General features: G+C 40.3%; 1 protein-coding gene across 1 annotated transcript in view; it reads right to left on the bottom strand.

Annotated features, from left to right (window-relative positions):
* The window catches only part of LOC115790488 (cGMP-inhibited 3',5'-cyclic phosphodiesterase A-like), a 28474-nt gene extending 16809 nt beyond the window's left edge, over nt 1–11665 (bottom strand). The window contains 11 exon segments of the mRNA XM_030744292.1: nt 233–432; nt 1029–1136; nt 2230–2341; nt 2549–2686; nt 4745–4941; nt 5530–5603; nt 5841–6084; nt 6218–6333; nt 6407–6552; nt 11248–11493; nt 11654–11665. Of these exon segments, the coding sequence (XP_030600152.1) occupies nt 233–432; nt 1029–1136; nt 2230–2341; nt 2549–2686; nt 4745–4941; nt 5530–5603; nt 5841–6084; nt 6218–6333; nt 6407–6552; nt 11248–11493; nt 11654–11665 (1593 nt within the window).
* Nucleotides 11666–16622: the final 4957 nt, after the last annotated feature.

Here is a 16622-nt window from a genome sequence, read left to right as displayed (position 1 = left end):
TTACTGCCACATAACTAATAATTCAGTGAGTTAGTATTCTAAGATCAGCTCACTAAATATCCAGCACAGCCACTGAAGGCACTTGGTTGGTGAATATCCATGCAGCAACTTGATTTGGACTTTGTTTCCCTTTCCCAGTTTAAGCATCCCAGTAAAATAAACATCCTTATCCATCTGTGTTATCTCTCTTTCACTCCATCACTTCACCTCCTTCCCTTCTATGTTTATTTACCTGTGGTGCACTGGTAGCCACTAGAAAGGCATTGGTTCTTCCAGGGTGATCATAGTCATGCATGGCAGCAGCTACATAAAGGGCCATGAGCTCCAGGGCAGGGATAAGACCAGCCAGAGAGCCATAGCCGTCCTCCAGTGCAGGGTTCATCCTGGACACCAGGAATCCTGTGGCACCAGGTGTAATGCCATTTTGTGAGTCTATGGCCAAAGAGACAGCACAGGCACACTATCAGCGACCCTAACCAGATCGTTCCTCTGAAATGCTGCCTATTTAATTTAGGTATCACATGCCAGAATTTTCACTATCTTTCAGTATCTCACCAGTGATAAAACAGGAGAGAAAACAAAACTAGATGCAGTAATTAAAAATGAAGCAAAATGTGGTAGTACTTGAGTAATTTTGCTTTTGTGATGCTGTTAAAATGTGTAAACAAGCATGAATAAAAATCAAGGATAGACATCTAGTTAAGTTGTGAGCAGTAGCTCTGGTTCAGGACCCACGAGTATGACTAAATGTATGGCCTAATTATTCAGTTTGGTCCCTTGTGGTGAGAGTTATTAATACATAAATAACAACTAGAATGGTTAATTTTCATTGTATGCATTTTCTACCTCTGAGTGAGTGCCTAAATATCTGTCCTGCTAAGTGTATGTATGATTATGAGTGTGCTAAGCTTTAAGATTTACACCAAAACAGCAACGGGCTTGACAGCATCTGGTAGACTGGAAATAAAATTAAGAATAATTTGCATAAAATATTAGGGAGAGAAACGTATGTGTAGAAGAGGCCGCACCAGTGTGTACTCCGTTCTCAGTCAGCAGGATGGGCAGCCCTGGCACAGGCTGAGTGGTGAGGTACCAGACAGCATGCAGGACGTCTGTGGCATGGATCCGGTTGTGATCTGAGGAGAGTAAAATGAAGTGCTAATTCACACAAGTGTGGGAGGTAAGAGCATAGTGGGAAAATCTCAGCTTGAGTAGTTTTAAATATTCTGAATCACAATAGTCATTTCACCTTACTGTGACTCAAAGCAAGAATTCACTGTCCTTTTAAAATATAATGAAAAAGTATATGTATTTGTAAAGTATATGGTATATGGATTCCTACTGAATATTTGAAAGTGTGTGGTTGATCAGAGCCTTCTGTTATTATCTTAAAACTGAGACAGCGTAAACTTGACACATGATTCAAAAACACAGTGACCTTTAACGTCATAATCCATGGAAGACATAAATAAAAATCCATGTAAAATAAGCATCTGTGTAAATATTAAACATGCTTGCACATTCCCATTTCAGGTCACACTCTCATTCACACATGAATGAGGTGCTATCAAACATTCTGAGTTGATCAAGCAATTCAGACAAATGCTGAAAATTTGGGCTGCAAACTGACAGCTACACTGATATAGTCTGGTCATGATCAGTGTCATAAATGCATGAGATAGATATCAATGCCCTAAAGTAGTCTTCATCTATAGTATTAACAAGAATCTAAAAGTAGTCCTTCTAGGTGTACTTCAAGGAGGCTTTGAGGGAAAGGCTAAGATCTATTTATTCATACCTGATTAGTAGCCATCTTACAGTATATTACAATCAGGTGGTTGTAACCTGATCTCCCATCATGCAACATTTGGGTCCAAAAGTATAGAGATCTGCTTAAGATGGACCAAGTCAACACTTACATTTATAAAGCAGTGGATCCTTATAATAATCTAATCTGCCACGCTATAAATTCATGCAACCTTTGGACTCACAATGTCATCACATTTTCAGTATATAGTGGACTGACATAGAAACATATTAAGTAAATCATACATTTTCATCTTTTGTCATTATTATTATTACACACTAAATGTAAGCAAAAACAGATCTGCCATTAAAGGTTTATTTCATGAGCAACACATCCACCTTGTGGTGGCAAAAGGTAACGTTAGATGTTGGCTGGTTTTTTTGGGTTTTTTTTCCCCTTAAATATGTGGGCCTTTTACTCACAAGGGATGTCCCTGTATCCATTTTCCAAAGCATGGAAGTAGTTCATGAACTCTTGTACAGGAATCCTGAAGGTCTCAAACAGACCCGTGTCCTCAAAGAGCTTATAAGAAACCTGGGACATACCATGAGGAAAACATAGGAAAATAATTGTATTTTTCCACCACATGCATTAACAAACTAACATCTTTATCCAGTTAGGCTGCTAATTACATGAGCCTTCTGTAAATGTGATCATACTAATATCAGTTCCTGTTTATTGAATTACTGATCATTTGTTTCCATTAAAGTTACAACATTTCCTCAGTAACGAAGCATTTACCTGGCTGAGGATGCAGCCTGTCTTGCCATGAGTCTTCTCCACAAGACTAAAAATGGGAAAATTCCAGTTGTTAAGTTGACTCATTAGAGGCTCCAGCCCTGGCATTAACAGAGTCTCTGGGGCCAAGTTTGGCTTGTCCTGTCAGGTAAAGGTAGATGCACAAAGAGAAGTTCAGAAATAACTTTTAGCATTTCAACAACATTTCAGTCATCACAGTGTGATAACAATAGCAGGAACATTTTGGTTCGCTCAGTTCACACTGTAGACATACATTATTATTCTAAAACCAGCTTTTGGTAAAGTCACCTTCAAAGATACACTATATTGCCAGACGTATTCATTCACCCATCCAAATCATTGAATTCAGCTGTTCCAATCACTTCCATGGCTGCAGGTGTATAAAATCAAGCACCTAGACATGCAGACTGCAAAGCTTTTTGAAAGAATGGCTCCCTCTCAGGAGCTCAGTGAATTCCAGCATGGTACCATGATAGGATACCACCTGTGCAACAAGTCCAGTTGTGAAATTTACTCACTACTAAATATTCCACAGTCAACTGTTAGTGGGATTTTAACAAAGCAGAAGTGATTAGGGGGCAGCAGAGTGGTGTGGTGGTTGACTGCCTCACAGTCAAAATGACATCTAGAAGGTCTGGGTTCGGGTCCACCTTGGCCCGGGCCTGTCTGTGTGGGTTTCCTCTGGGTACTATGGCTTCCTCCCACAGCCCAAAGACATACTGGGGTTAGGTTAATTGGTTATTCTAAATTTCCCATAGGTGTGAATGGTTGTCTGTCTCTCTGTGTTGGCCCTGCGACAGGCTCTACAGGGTGTACCCTGCCTTTTGCTCTATATCAGCTGGGATAGGCTTCAGCCACCCTGTGCCCCTGAATGGAAGTGATTAGGAACAACAGCAACTCAGCCACAAAGTGGTAGGCCACATAAAAAGACAGAGTGGGGTGAGCAGATTGCTGAGGTGCATAGAGTGCAGAGGTCTCTAACTTTTTTTGTTTTTTTCCCCATTTTTGGCCACAGTGGCTTTTATCTGTAGTGGAGAGAGAGAGGAAATGGGGAAAAGACATGGGGGAAGACACATGGACAAATCCGGGACTCAAACCTGTGCTGCCCGCACCGCAACGCGGCATATGTATGTGGTCGCTGGCTTCACCACTAAGCCACTCGGTTGCCCCAGGTCGCTAACTTTCTGCAGAGTCATTCACCACATACCTCCAAACTTAATGTGTCCTTCAGATTAGCTCAAGAACAGTGCGTAGAGAACTTCATGGAATGGCCAAACAGCTGCATCCAAGCCTTACATCACCAAGTGCAATGCAAAGCGTTGGATGCAGTGGTGTAAAGCATGCTGCCACTGGACTCTAGAGCAGTGGAGATGTGTTCACTGGTTCACTGGACACTGGAATCAGATGATTCATGCTTCTGCATCTGGCAGTCCGATGGATAGGTCTGGGTGTGGCGGTTGCCAGGAGAACGGTACTTGTCTACCTGCATTGTTCCAAGTGTAAAGTTTGGCGGAGGGGAGGGGGATTATGGTGTGGAGTTGATTTTCAAGAGCTGGGCTCAGTGAAAGGAACTCGTAATGTTAAACATTTTGGACCATTTCATGCTCCCAACTTTGTGGGAACAATTTGGGGATGGCCCCTTCCTGTTCCAACACGACTGCGCACCAGTGCACAAAGCAAGGTCCATAAAGCTATAGATGAGCAAGTTTGATGTAGAACTTGACTGGCCTGCACAGAGTTCTGACCTCAACCTGATAGAACACCTTTGGGATGAATTAGAGCAGAGACTGTGAGCCAGGCCTTCTTGTCCAACATCAGTGTCTGACCTCACAAATGTGCTTCTGGCAGAATTATTAAAAGTTCCCATAAACACACTCCTAAACCTTGTGAAAAGCCTTTCCACAAGAGTTGAAGCTGTTATAGCTGCAAAGGCTGGGCCAAAATCATACTAAATCCTGTGGATTAAGATGGGACGCGTGTGGAGGCAGACGAGTGAATACTTTTGGAAATCTACTGTACGTGTTGTTTATTAAGAAGAATATCTTGCTCCCGAAATCATATGATGTTTCACTTAATTGGCAAGTGATGTAATGCTGCTCTTATTGAGGATTAAATTATTCATCTCCCTAATTAAATTATTTTTGGGGAAAGCACATTACTTGAGGTCTGATTGTCTACCTCTGAAGAGAGCAGGAGTGGATGAAGAACAATGCCCTCATTTGGATACTCCCGGCAACCTTCCCTTGCTTCAGGAGGCTTCTTGCCTCCCTCCCCCTCCTCTTCATTCTGTGCAAAGTCGCTGCTGTCACTGTGGTTGGTCTCATAGGTGCTGTCGTAGGTACTATCATAGTCTGATGATGCCACTGCACGTTCATCTGGAAATACATGGTGCAAAGATAGTTTTAATCATACTAGAACTGGCCTCTTCTATTAAAAATGCATTCATTAACACCAACAGATGTTTCTATTTAAAAACAAAGAAAATACTATACAAGGTGAACTCTGCTTGTGGTTTTTTTAATGCCTCTGAAAACATAATCCAAATCCATCTCCAAAATTTCTGCTTTGCCAGTTGAAGCAGGATTTTTAAGACCAATATTGATATTTGGAGATCTAAAAACCGATAAACCGGCTAATATTTTTTCTTTCAGACACATGAAATATACACAGATTTCCCTAACATTTGTTATGTGTTGTTATTTACAAGTTCTTACTAAGATAAGGTGACAGTACAGTTCAAAAATAAAAAGTTGTTGATTACTTGTTAGTGCTCTGCACGAGTGCAGATGTTGAAAATTATGCAACACAAACCATCATCTTAAATTTTTCAATTTGCACTAATTGGCTGCTATAAATGCAGATACCAATATATCGGCAAACAACTAACATCAGCTGATATATAGATCGGGCTCTAATCTGCAAGTATAAGCAGTAAAGTATGCAGGTTTTGCTTGGTTGTTTACCTGGGTGGGGTATTCTGTCTTTGTCCACAGATTCTACCCTGTTGTTTAGTCGATTGCTGAACGGCCTGCCACAGCTGAAAGAGAGCAGAAAGACACAAACACTCACAGGACACATACCGATCCACCCTAACAGATGTCTTTCATCTGGTAATTTAGACAGTTCCTTCCTTCTCAGAGCAAACTAATCAACTGACTAAATTCCTTCATTCACACACAAATGATGCAGGGATTGTAAATTAAAAATTTCTGCATTCAGAGCTGCTCAATGAAATGTAAACAATTGATTTAGTGTGTGATAGCATGTAAATTACCTGCCGCAGAGTGATGGGGGCTGCCAGTGAGTGGTGGTGGAGCTCGGGGCACTCTGGCTGTGAGTTAAGGCTCTGTGGTGGCTCTTGGGGACCACAGATCCAGGTACCCGCTCTGTTAGTGGCCCAATCGGCTCAGGAAGCTGCACTGAACATGTTTTTATTGTAGGGCTGGAGGCAGGAGTGCCCTGGACGGGAGGAGATGAGCATGGAGAGCCCAGAGGTGATATGTTGGAGGGAGGAAAACCTGAAAAGGAATATTTCAGATTTCAAGCACTGCATTGTAAATCAAGGCACCCCCCCCAAAAAAAAAAATTAAAAAAAATAAAAATGTAACTACGTTCTGAACTCTACAGTAAAATAGATTTACAAACACTCGCCTGGTCTTCCCAGTGGTTTGCTGTACAGATGGTTGGATGTGACAGAGGCAGCACAGGAGGCAGACATGGAGCGACTCTTTGAGATGGTCATCATCACTGAGTTGTTCCAAAATTCACTGTTTTAATGTAGGAGAAAAGTCAGATGAAGAAATTACAGTAATCTTAAACTGTCAGAGTGTGAGACGTTACCTGTCTGTAGTGTGTTTAATGCTGGCTGACCGGTCTCTGCGTACAGGGCCTGGCTCGATGGTAGGCAGCCCCGTAGCTGACGTGGTTGTGGTCCAAGTAGATGAAATTCTCCTCAGCAATCCTGGGGGCAGACTCCGCCTGAGGCGCTGAAATACAGGCGTACATGTACATGTTAGCTTACAAGCAGGACACCACCAGTTAGTTAAGGTATCATGGTGAAGAACTAAAAAGAAAAGGCATTTTCAGTAAACTACACTGCTTATAGAACCTCCACACTGTTGAGGTTGTCTTGGGAGACACAGCAAACCTTCTTGTGACAGCACGTATGGATGTGCCATCCTGGAGGTGTTGGACTACCCGTGCAACCTGAATGAGTTGCAGGTATTTTAGCAAAAAGTAAAAGGAAACAAAAATCAGTTAGGAAGGATAAGGAGTGCACAGTGATCTGTGGCAACCACCTGCAAACCATTCTCTTTTTTTGGGGGGGGGGGGGGGGGGGGGCTGTTTGTCTTGTTATGTCTCCAGTGCACCTTTTGTTCATTTGCACCAAAGCAGTGGCTTATGCTGCCAAACTGGACAGATAGCCATGAAGTTTATCTGACTTGTTGTTCAATTGTGATGATCAAATGTTCACTAAGGCAGTTATACTCAGAGCTGAACTTCTGCTTGTTACAGAACACAGTGGAAGTGTGTTGATGCATCTTTAACAAGTATAGATTAAAAAAGGATTTTATGTAAATAAAAAGAGTAATAATTTATCTGGCATTTTAAAGAATTTCGTTACTATTACTGTGCAGATGCTGAACTAATCATCATGTTTATGCTAAGGCTGGCTTCTTTCTGGCAAGAAAACAAATCTATTAGAATTACAACTTAAAGGAAAATTTAGCGTAAATAACTTCTTCACTGATTAAATATTAATTTAAGAAAACTGACTTACTGACACCCTCAGCTTAATATCACTATTATTCAACTAACACACACAGTACTTCATGGTACAACTGATGTTTTGTTTTTTGTTTTTTTAAAGAAATATAGTTGTAATTGTTTATTACAAACTTTTAATCTTCAGCCATATTTCTTCAGAGCAAGTGTTGTGCACCCTTTTCTTAACCATCAAAAAAACCAACGATATCAAACATGGGCCTTATCTGTTCTTCGAGCCTATTGCAGTTTTTTGAAAAATTTATGGGAGTATCTTGATACTGAGATACTAATCAATACTAAAATTGACTACTTGATTAGACACTCATTTGCAGCAGTATTGGTACAGTACCAGCAGTCTTGTCCTTGTCTGCTTCAGGTTCACACAGCAGCACTGCAAACACACAGCCCCTCTAGCAGCTGAACAGTACTTTAGGAGGAATTTCAAACTTCAGCTGAATCTTGTGTCTTGGATGTCTGAGTGTCCATGAATGTACCAACAGGTAGTCTGAAGACTGTCTCTAATTATCTGAGGATCTGATGAGTTAATTTGACACAAATGAACAGTAAAGCTTCTATTCTGTCAATATTTGAAGAATTAAACACTTATTATAAATGTTAACCTGGCTGGCACACACATTTGCCTGCTCACATTGAGGCAGCCACTATGGTTAATAATAAAATAATGTTAATGTGGGAGCTAGGCAGCAAACATTATAAACCCTGCCCATCTGTGATGTTAATAAACAGTGTTAATTTAACAGTGTAACACAATTATTTGTGTCTACAAAGTGTTATGTTTCTCTTAAAGTCCCAGATTGAAGTGGAGAAAAATACAGACAGCTAGACCTAAACAGTGGCAGCCTACATTAACAACTCTATTTGATCAGCAACAAAAATCACCAGAAGCACAGCACTGCCTCAGACAACCTAAGACAATAAAAGTTTTTATTTGTTGTTGTTCTAGTCTTTATAAAAAATAATGCCTGTGTGTGTTTTTTGTTTTGTTTTTGGGGGGTTTTTTTGGTCTGTTTTCTTTTACTTTATCAAAAATGGTTTCAAGTATTCTCCTGGGTATACATATCGAGTTTGCAACTCTCATGACAAACCTATATGGAAGACATGATGATTAGAAGGAAGACATGCTGTGAGCTGGGCTCACGTTAATCAGCTTGTATTTTTCTGAAAAGGACACACAAACACATTTACAGTAGGATATAGAGGGCAGCAGAGGATCACATTTGATGCTCTTTGAAAATAAAATTGCATCCACTCAAACAGATAACCACACATATATACAATGACATAACTGCCAATCAATCACGCAGACACACACACATGCTCTGTGGCACTTTATCTATTCAAAGAGCTCAAAAAGAGTGTGAAAGAATGACTGAGGAGGTAAGTAAAAGAGAAAAGGGTGGGTTGAGAGAGAATGGAAGCTGGTATTATTATGGGGTATTCCATTTTAAAGGGCATAGCTGAACTGTCTTCATGCAACAGTAATGTAGCTTGAAAAATTGGCATGAAGTTTCATATAATCCAATCTTATAACATTATGGTACACTTTGAAAATGTAACTGGAATTACAAGTAATAAATATAAATAAAAGACAAATACCCTGAAATGCAGCAGCTGGACAGCATAAAAAGCCAAATGATTAACTGCTAACAGGAACGACAAGCAAAAGTATCCATCCTTTTAAGAAAAAACACAGTTCTGCTGTCCTGCTGAGCAAGGTCAAAGCTCAGTTGTAGCTCCATCACCAATATTACTGATTACCTTTATGTAACTGCTGTTTGTGCTTAGTTCAGAGCCATACAACAGGGCAAGTGAGTTGAATCACCTACATTACCCACTGCCACATGCAGTCTCACAAATCCCCAGTGAGCCAAAATAAGGCAGCATCTCATTGAGTTCCACTATATAGTTCAGGCATTTGAGTGCACTCAGGCATTGTTAAAGCTGCTAGTCACTTTCCTGGTAGGCTGTCCTGCATTGCATCACACACTTTATTTAGGTTCCTTGCCCGTGTTAAGTGCCTTCATACTTTTTGAAGCGCTGGCCTTGTAAAACATTAAAAAGCCCCCTGGAAGAATTTGCGTCATTGTTAACTATCTTAGAGGCCCCCACCAGGCTGGCAGTGAGGGAGAAAGTGGGAAAGATTGGTGATATATGCAGAAAGAAGCTTACCTAAGGAAATACCTGTGTGTGTGTGTGTGTGTGTGTGTGTGTGTGTGTGTGTGTGTGTGTGTGTGTGTGTGTGTGTGTGTGTGTGTGTGTGTGTGTGTGTGTGTGTGTGTGTGTGTGTGTGTGTGTGTGTGTGTGTGTGTGTGTGCCATACAACTAAAAAAACATAATTATGTCTTTTTTGTGCAAATATGTTAAGTCTTCTGACTTTACTCACTCAATATAGTGTAAATACAGAACTGTAGTAATAGTACCTACCTGTACATATTCATTCTCCCTATTACATGTCCTCTCTTCTTCATGGGTAACCAACTACCTTTAAGATTATTCCACTGATTTTCATACTTCAGTCTGATCATAACTCCATGAGTCTATTAAATTCCATCACTAGTACACTCCATTAAAAGCCTCTTAATTTTTCCGATTTTTTGATAATCTTTTTGGGGGTCCTGGCCCTGAAATTAAAACAAACAAACAAACAAGTGTACATAAAGGATGAATCAGCCCACAGGGTCTCAAAAGTGAAATTTCTAACAGTCTTTCTAACTTGAGTTATTACTTATGCCCTCATTATTCATTTTCCTGATAAGTCACTGGCTTCAATGTTAATTTTGTAAATTATATTCCCATTAAGAGAAATATTGATAATGAAGACAGATAGTCTTGCTTTCATGCAGAATCTATCTTTCCTAGTCAGATTCTCCTCTCGCTTTTTCAGTATTCGGTTATACTACAAAATATTCTAAGCAGTAGGCTGTTCAGTTTTCCTGGTAATTCCTTTTGTTTTTAAGCCTGTTCTAGCCAAAACTAGATTCACAACAAAGACAAAAAGAAATTAAAATCAAAATAATAGATACTCCTTGCTAACCAAGCTACCTAGCTAGCATTAGCTAACTGAGGTTTCTCATGTGATGTCATGCGCACATTGCTCAGGAGGTGACCTAGTGTTATACAACCATCGGCTGCTAGGGAAAAATGCGTGGTTCCCGATGTTTTCTGGCTGTCGCCAGGTTGCAAAGAAAGTGCCACACCAAATACCTATTAGCAGCTGGTTTGGTTGCCTGTAGTTCTTCATGTTTGTCTGCAAATACTCACAAACTACTTGCAGAGCAGTAGTAAAACTTTAAAAAAGTGTGATGCAAACTGGCTTCCAAATAAAAAGTTGTGGCTCAGTGCTACAGCCAACAGGTTTCAAAAGGTTCAACTTTTCTTTTGAAGGTAAAGCTCCATTTCCAGGTTGCATTGCACTTTTCACAGAGTAGCTGGGCAGTGTTTGTGGACAAGTCTGTCACTCCTTTTCAAACTACAATGGCAGAAATACGAGACCAAAGCAATCAGAAGGAGGTTTTTGCCAACATTTGTGGTATACATGTTTTCCCCTCACAAAAAGATGCTGACCATTCTGCATGCCTGTGTGACTGGGGCTTTAGCAGTCATTTTCCCTGTGACTAACATCAACATCCAGCAATCTCTCACAACTCAATGGAGTTGCACTTTGTGCAACACACTAAACAGCTAAAACAGTGGTATCTGAATACAATAATTGTAAATCTTACGTTGAATTTTAGTGCCTCTTCTTCTTCTGGGCAACCAATCAATGCTTTTAGTTGAAAGTAAACTTCTAAACAAACAGTCTAACAGTGTACTAGTGATGGAATTTATTAGACTTTCAAGTAAACAAACACCCAAACCTTAACAAAACTTTTCTAGAAAGAAAAAACAGTAACCTTTGGAATGGCAAGTCTCTCTGTTTTTTCGGGCCCATCTTCAGAGTCGGAGCAGGTGTGGGTGTCTGCAGGGATGCGAGGTCGGTGGAGTGGCTGGAGGTTGATCTGGGTGCTGAGGAGATTGCTGACAGCCTTCAGAGAGCTGCAGGTGTTAGGGGGCAATGAGGGGTCTGCCAGCAGGTCTGAGATCAAACCATGGGCCTCACCCATCACCGCGATGTCCACCACCACACTGGTGCCCGATGACTGGAAGGCAAAATGAGAGAAAAGGGTGAATGATTAATAATCCTTTCTTCACCTGTTCTAGTGTAATACAGTCACTATAGACTGATGCACACAAACTCGAGAATGGAAAATGCTAAGTGCGTTAATCAGCTCCTCTTTAGTTCATGATCACTTTCCTCACAGTCCCAAACATGTCACCATATGCACACACACAAGCTGGTTTATGTATGCACATATTGACTGCATGCAAAATGTAGCATCTGCATTTTCACTCAATAAAAAATGAGCCCTTGAAAAATAAAAAGATATAGGCTGTGCCTGTGAAAAGAAAGAAGTGACATTTGACAAAATTCACCAGTCGCACTGTGTTTAAATAAGTGAAAAGTCAAAATAAACAGCTTTTTAAATCTACGGTACCAGTCAAAAGTTTGGACATGCTCACCCATCCATATGAATGGGTGAGCATGTCCAAACATAATTAGAAGACTCATATCATATTTAAAAAAATGCAAGGCAACAATGAAAAATTAAGAAGAATATTTCCAAAAGAACATGTTTAAGTTCTTTTTCCTTATCTATTTTGGTGAATGGATCAAGTAAATAGACAAGGGTCTGTTGAACAGGTGAGACAAAGGCAGCCTGGAGTGTAAGAGACCTGGAGGTGATTGAGTACTGTGAGAGTCAGCAGAACATTACATTATCTGTGTTATAAAATAATACTCTCACACCTGTGACAGATTAATAACTTTTCTGTTTAACTGCCAGTCTTTTTTTTTACAGCAGCATTTCTCCCACTAATGGTTCTGTTGATGTGTTTCCTTTCAGTAAAAAAAAAAGGCAAACATACTTAAGATAATGTTAAAGGTAATAACTGAAGTTAAAAGCAATAATTTTGCCAAACACCTGTGTTTGATGACAATAAAGGCTTCTGATTCTGAACAGTTTGACAAATTTGATAGTAGTTTGTCAGTGATAGTAAATATTAAATATTGTTATTTTAATGCAAGCAGCCTCTGTCTAAATACAATACCATCATACTGTGAATTAAAACAGATCAAAGAATAAATATTTACAAATCTGGTTATTTTCCAGCTTTTAATACTTGACATTGTCAAGTACTAATATGTAACAAAGTGCTGCATATTTTTAGCTTTAGTTCAAGGTACATACTTTCTCTCTCATATTTTGTCCCTGAACCATAAGCCTGTTCATTACAGCACTGAGTTTTGATATCTGAAAGTGCTCTGAAAGTTCAGGTCATGTTTGGAGGGCTTCATTTTATTTTAGTTCTTGGACTTGTGCTACGTTTTTTTTTTTTTTTACAAAGGATCTAAATTTTGTTATTGATTAAATATGACACAAGTAGGATATGTCTTATGTTTTGGCAAGACTGGAACGAGGTTTTTGTTTTCCTTCTGTTCATCCACCTTTCTGCAATGAAACAATCAAGCAGCAAGTATATTAAGACTGCATGGCACCACAGTTTTCTGCTGGACTGTCCCTGTTGATATGGTGATATTCAGATCTACTGTGGTTAAAATCTGTTTTGAAGTACTTTGTAAATTCACTTTGTGCATTCATTCTGTCTGCAGCCTCCTGTCTGGGATCTCTGGTCTAGCTCAGACAGTTCAGAACCCCACAACCCTGCACACCACTCCTCCCTGGCTCTACCACTCCTGTAAGAAGACTCTCTTACCTGCTCACAGCCTGCCTGCCTGCTCTCCACCTGTGGCTCTCTGGAACCCTGCCTGTCATCCAAGAGCTACTTCCACACTCAATCTCCTCACAGCAACAAGTAAGCTCAAAACCTGTCAATTGCACCTTTCATGCCACTTGGATTCAACAATAAAGTGTCCTCTCTCCTCTGGTAGAGCCCCTGTGAAATCCCCTGAGCCGAAGCCCCTGACTTGCTTTCACTCACAGTCTCACTTTGCCACAATAAAAACCGCGCCACTGAGTACTGTTGTTTGAGTCTGCTACTTGGGTCCAGCCAGAACCTCATTATAACAACATGTTATAATGAGGTTGCTATTCTTTTTGGTATTATGATTAATGGACTGGTTGTCACAGCGCTTTATACAACATGACTTCATTCACTCCCATTGATACGGAGCACTTTTTTCTGAGTGCTTTGTATCAAACACTTACATGCAATCTCATTTCACCGAACACATCGCAGAGCAGCCAGGGATAGAACCACAAACATTTCGATTGGTAGATGACTTGCTCTGTCTCCTGAGCTACAGCTATCCCCACTCAAAATTATATATATATATATATATATATATACACTGCTTGGACTGGCCAAGCAGTTCCAGTAGGTGTAATGTGTAGGTGGCCCGGTACTTTCCCCATAGTGTATCTACTGAGTCATTAGAATTAGACTGGTACTAATATTATTGGTCCTCCTAAATATCTGACTAAAAGCACACAGTTAAAACTTAACAAGAAATGTCATCCATCAGTATTGAAAACAAAACAATAACCTGTATTAATGAAAAACAAGATGATTAAAGTAGACTAATCAAAGCACAATGTTTTCACTCTACCCCGCCCCCTCTCCTTCTGTGTCTGTCTCTGCTTGCTGTGGCAGCACATGAAGCAAATTTAGCTCACATGATCACTCCATCCATAAGCCTGCGCTCTCCCATCTGCCTGCCCCCTGAGGCTTCTAGGCTTGACAACTGGCAGAAACCTCTGCTTTTGCCACTTCGCTTGTATCTCTGCCAAATTTTTCCACTTTGGTTGGACTTTAAAGTGTTATTTTTATATCTCGGGCCCGTGAGTGACCCGCTTTTGGATTTTTATTTATTCAATTCTTTTTTTGGTCCAAAGTCAGCAGAGGAAGAAAGATAAAGATGAGACAGCAACAGGAGAGCCACACCTCTGTATTCCAACTAAGTGACAGCTGATTCTCATATTTTAAACTTCTGCATAAAGCTTCTTTAAAGAGAATCTATTAGCTCTTTGAACACGTCAAGGCTCAGGGCTGTGATGAGTAAATGCGTCAAGCATTTACTCGTGATAGGTGATAGTTTCCTGGAAGAGCATGTGTCTGTACATGTGCGTGCGTGGTAGTGTGCATGTGTTACCTCAACCTGAACAAAACCCATTAGACCACTCCAGAGCTTTATGACATCCTGCTATTGTGACATTCACCTGTTACCTGGGAGTAATGGAGTTGTTCAGCTAATGTCACAGAGGGAGTGACAATTTGTGTGCATCTATAGACACCCACCAAGACGTGGAGACATGTGGGTGTTGCAGCTGTTTTTATGGCACTGTAATTCTCTGATATTTAACTTCGTAGATTTTTTTTTGCAAAGAATTGAGGTTTTAAAATCCACTTCTATGTCTATGCATTTTTTAGTGCATTCAGTGCATCATGCAAAAGAATTTGAGCTGATGGATGCCACAGAGAGTTGTTTGAGACACAGTGGAGTGTAAAAGTGAGGGCGACATTTATTGATTTCTCCCAGAATAAAGGGCCACAGGATACATAAGGGGGAGCAATGGTCAATGAGTAAATTAACATGGGAAACACGAAAATGAGTGTAAAGACACACACACATACAGAGGCATGCATGTACCAGAATGTTGGGGGTCAGACTGAGACAGTATTTAGTGCACACAGAAAGGTGGGTCGTAACGCCTTCTCAAATTCTGTTCACTGTAACAGAATATAACGACTGGACTCTGGTGATATACAGTACACAGAGAAATAAGATGAGATCTGTGTATACAAGGCTCCTAAGAAACCACAGAGATGCTGCTGAGCTGGTTCACTTGTCAAACCGCATCATCAGTGTTTAAAGGTTAACCCAGTCTCCATTTACAGCATAATAGGGTTTTGCATTCAAACCGACAAAGACAGAAGGTGGTCAAAATGAACAAACACCATATAATGCTAAAAAAAAATGAAGGGATCACTTGAACATTTTTTACTTAGATTTTTTTTAAATCCAGCCCTCAAAGGGTTGATAGTTTAAGCATATAATGTATGAAAACATTAAGCTGCCATTTTATTATGCACGTGTTCAGCTACTCAATGCAATACACTGGATTGCCAAAAGTATTCGTTCACCCATTCAAATCATTGAATTCAGGTGTTCCAATCACTTCCATGGCCACAGGTGCATAAAATCAAGCACCTAGGCATGCAGACTGCTTCTACAAACATTAGTGAAAGAATGGGTTGCTCTCAGGAGCTCAGTGAATTCCAGTGTGGTACCGTGATAGGATGTCACCTTTGTTGTGAAATTTCCTCGCTGCTAAATATTCCATAGTTAGCTATTAGTGGTATTATAACAAAGTGGAAGTGATTGGGAACAACAGGAACTCAGCCACAAAGTGGTAGGCCACATGAAATCACAGTGCAGGTCAGCATATCCTGAAGCGTATAGTGCGCAGAGTAGGGTTTAATATTTTTCCCGAAAATGACATGAATCAAATCCCGGGAAATGACGAGCCATTTCCCGGGAATCCCGGGAAAAAGTTTATTTATTTTTTTATTTTAATTAGGCCTTCTGTAGCCTGTGTCGGCCTTAACCTATTGTGATATTGTAGAGGTAGCTTTCCAGCTATGTCCTGTTATGCCCAGTAGGGGGTAACGTTGGCTTGATTAACGCAATAAAACCTAAATCTCGAGATTCGAGTGCTCGAGATATGCGGTGTTGTATCGTTCCTCAACACTCCCTTAACAAATATAATTCGAATATTCCTCCATTGTACATGGAATTATACCAAGCTATTTTACAATTGCTGGTGCAAAACAATACGGTTCATCTCCACAGCATTGATAATGGCTCAGCCACGCTGTCGTGGCGACATCTGTTGCGCTATATCTCCACCAGTGGAACGCTGTAATAGTCATTGAAAAGTTAACTACCGTACTACACTATAATATGACATAACACAGGGCCTTGAGTAACGCACTACGACTTGGTCATTGCCATTCTGGCAACAGCAAATTTATAACACCGTGTCTGAGGGTTAAAGTAGGTTCGCTGTGAATCGTCTTTTGAAAAACTGGCCAATCCTTATAGCCTAAAAAATATACATTTTACTCAACTCCATTTTAAAAGCGAAATATGTTAAAGCAATCTATTTCATGATAATTTCTTCACACATTAGGCCCGTATCCTAATTCA

The sequence above is a fragment of the Archocentrus centrarchus genome, chromosome 13 (genome assembly GCF_007364275.1).
Source record: "Archocentrus centrarchus isolate MPI-CPG fArcCen1 chromosome 13, fArcCen1, whole genome shotgun sequence".
NCBI lineage: Eukaryota > Metazoa > Chordata > Actinopteri > Cichliformes > Cichlidae > Archocentrus > Archocentrus centrarchus.
The sequence above is the reverse complement of the archived record's forward strand: the minus strand, read 5'-3'. Positions and strand labels throughout refer to the sequence as shown.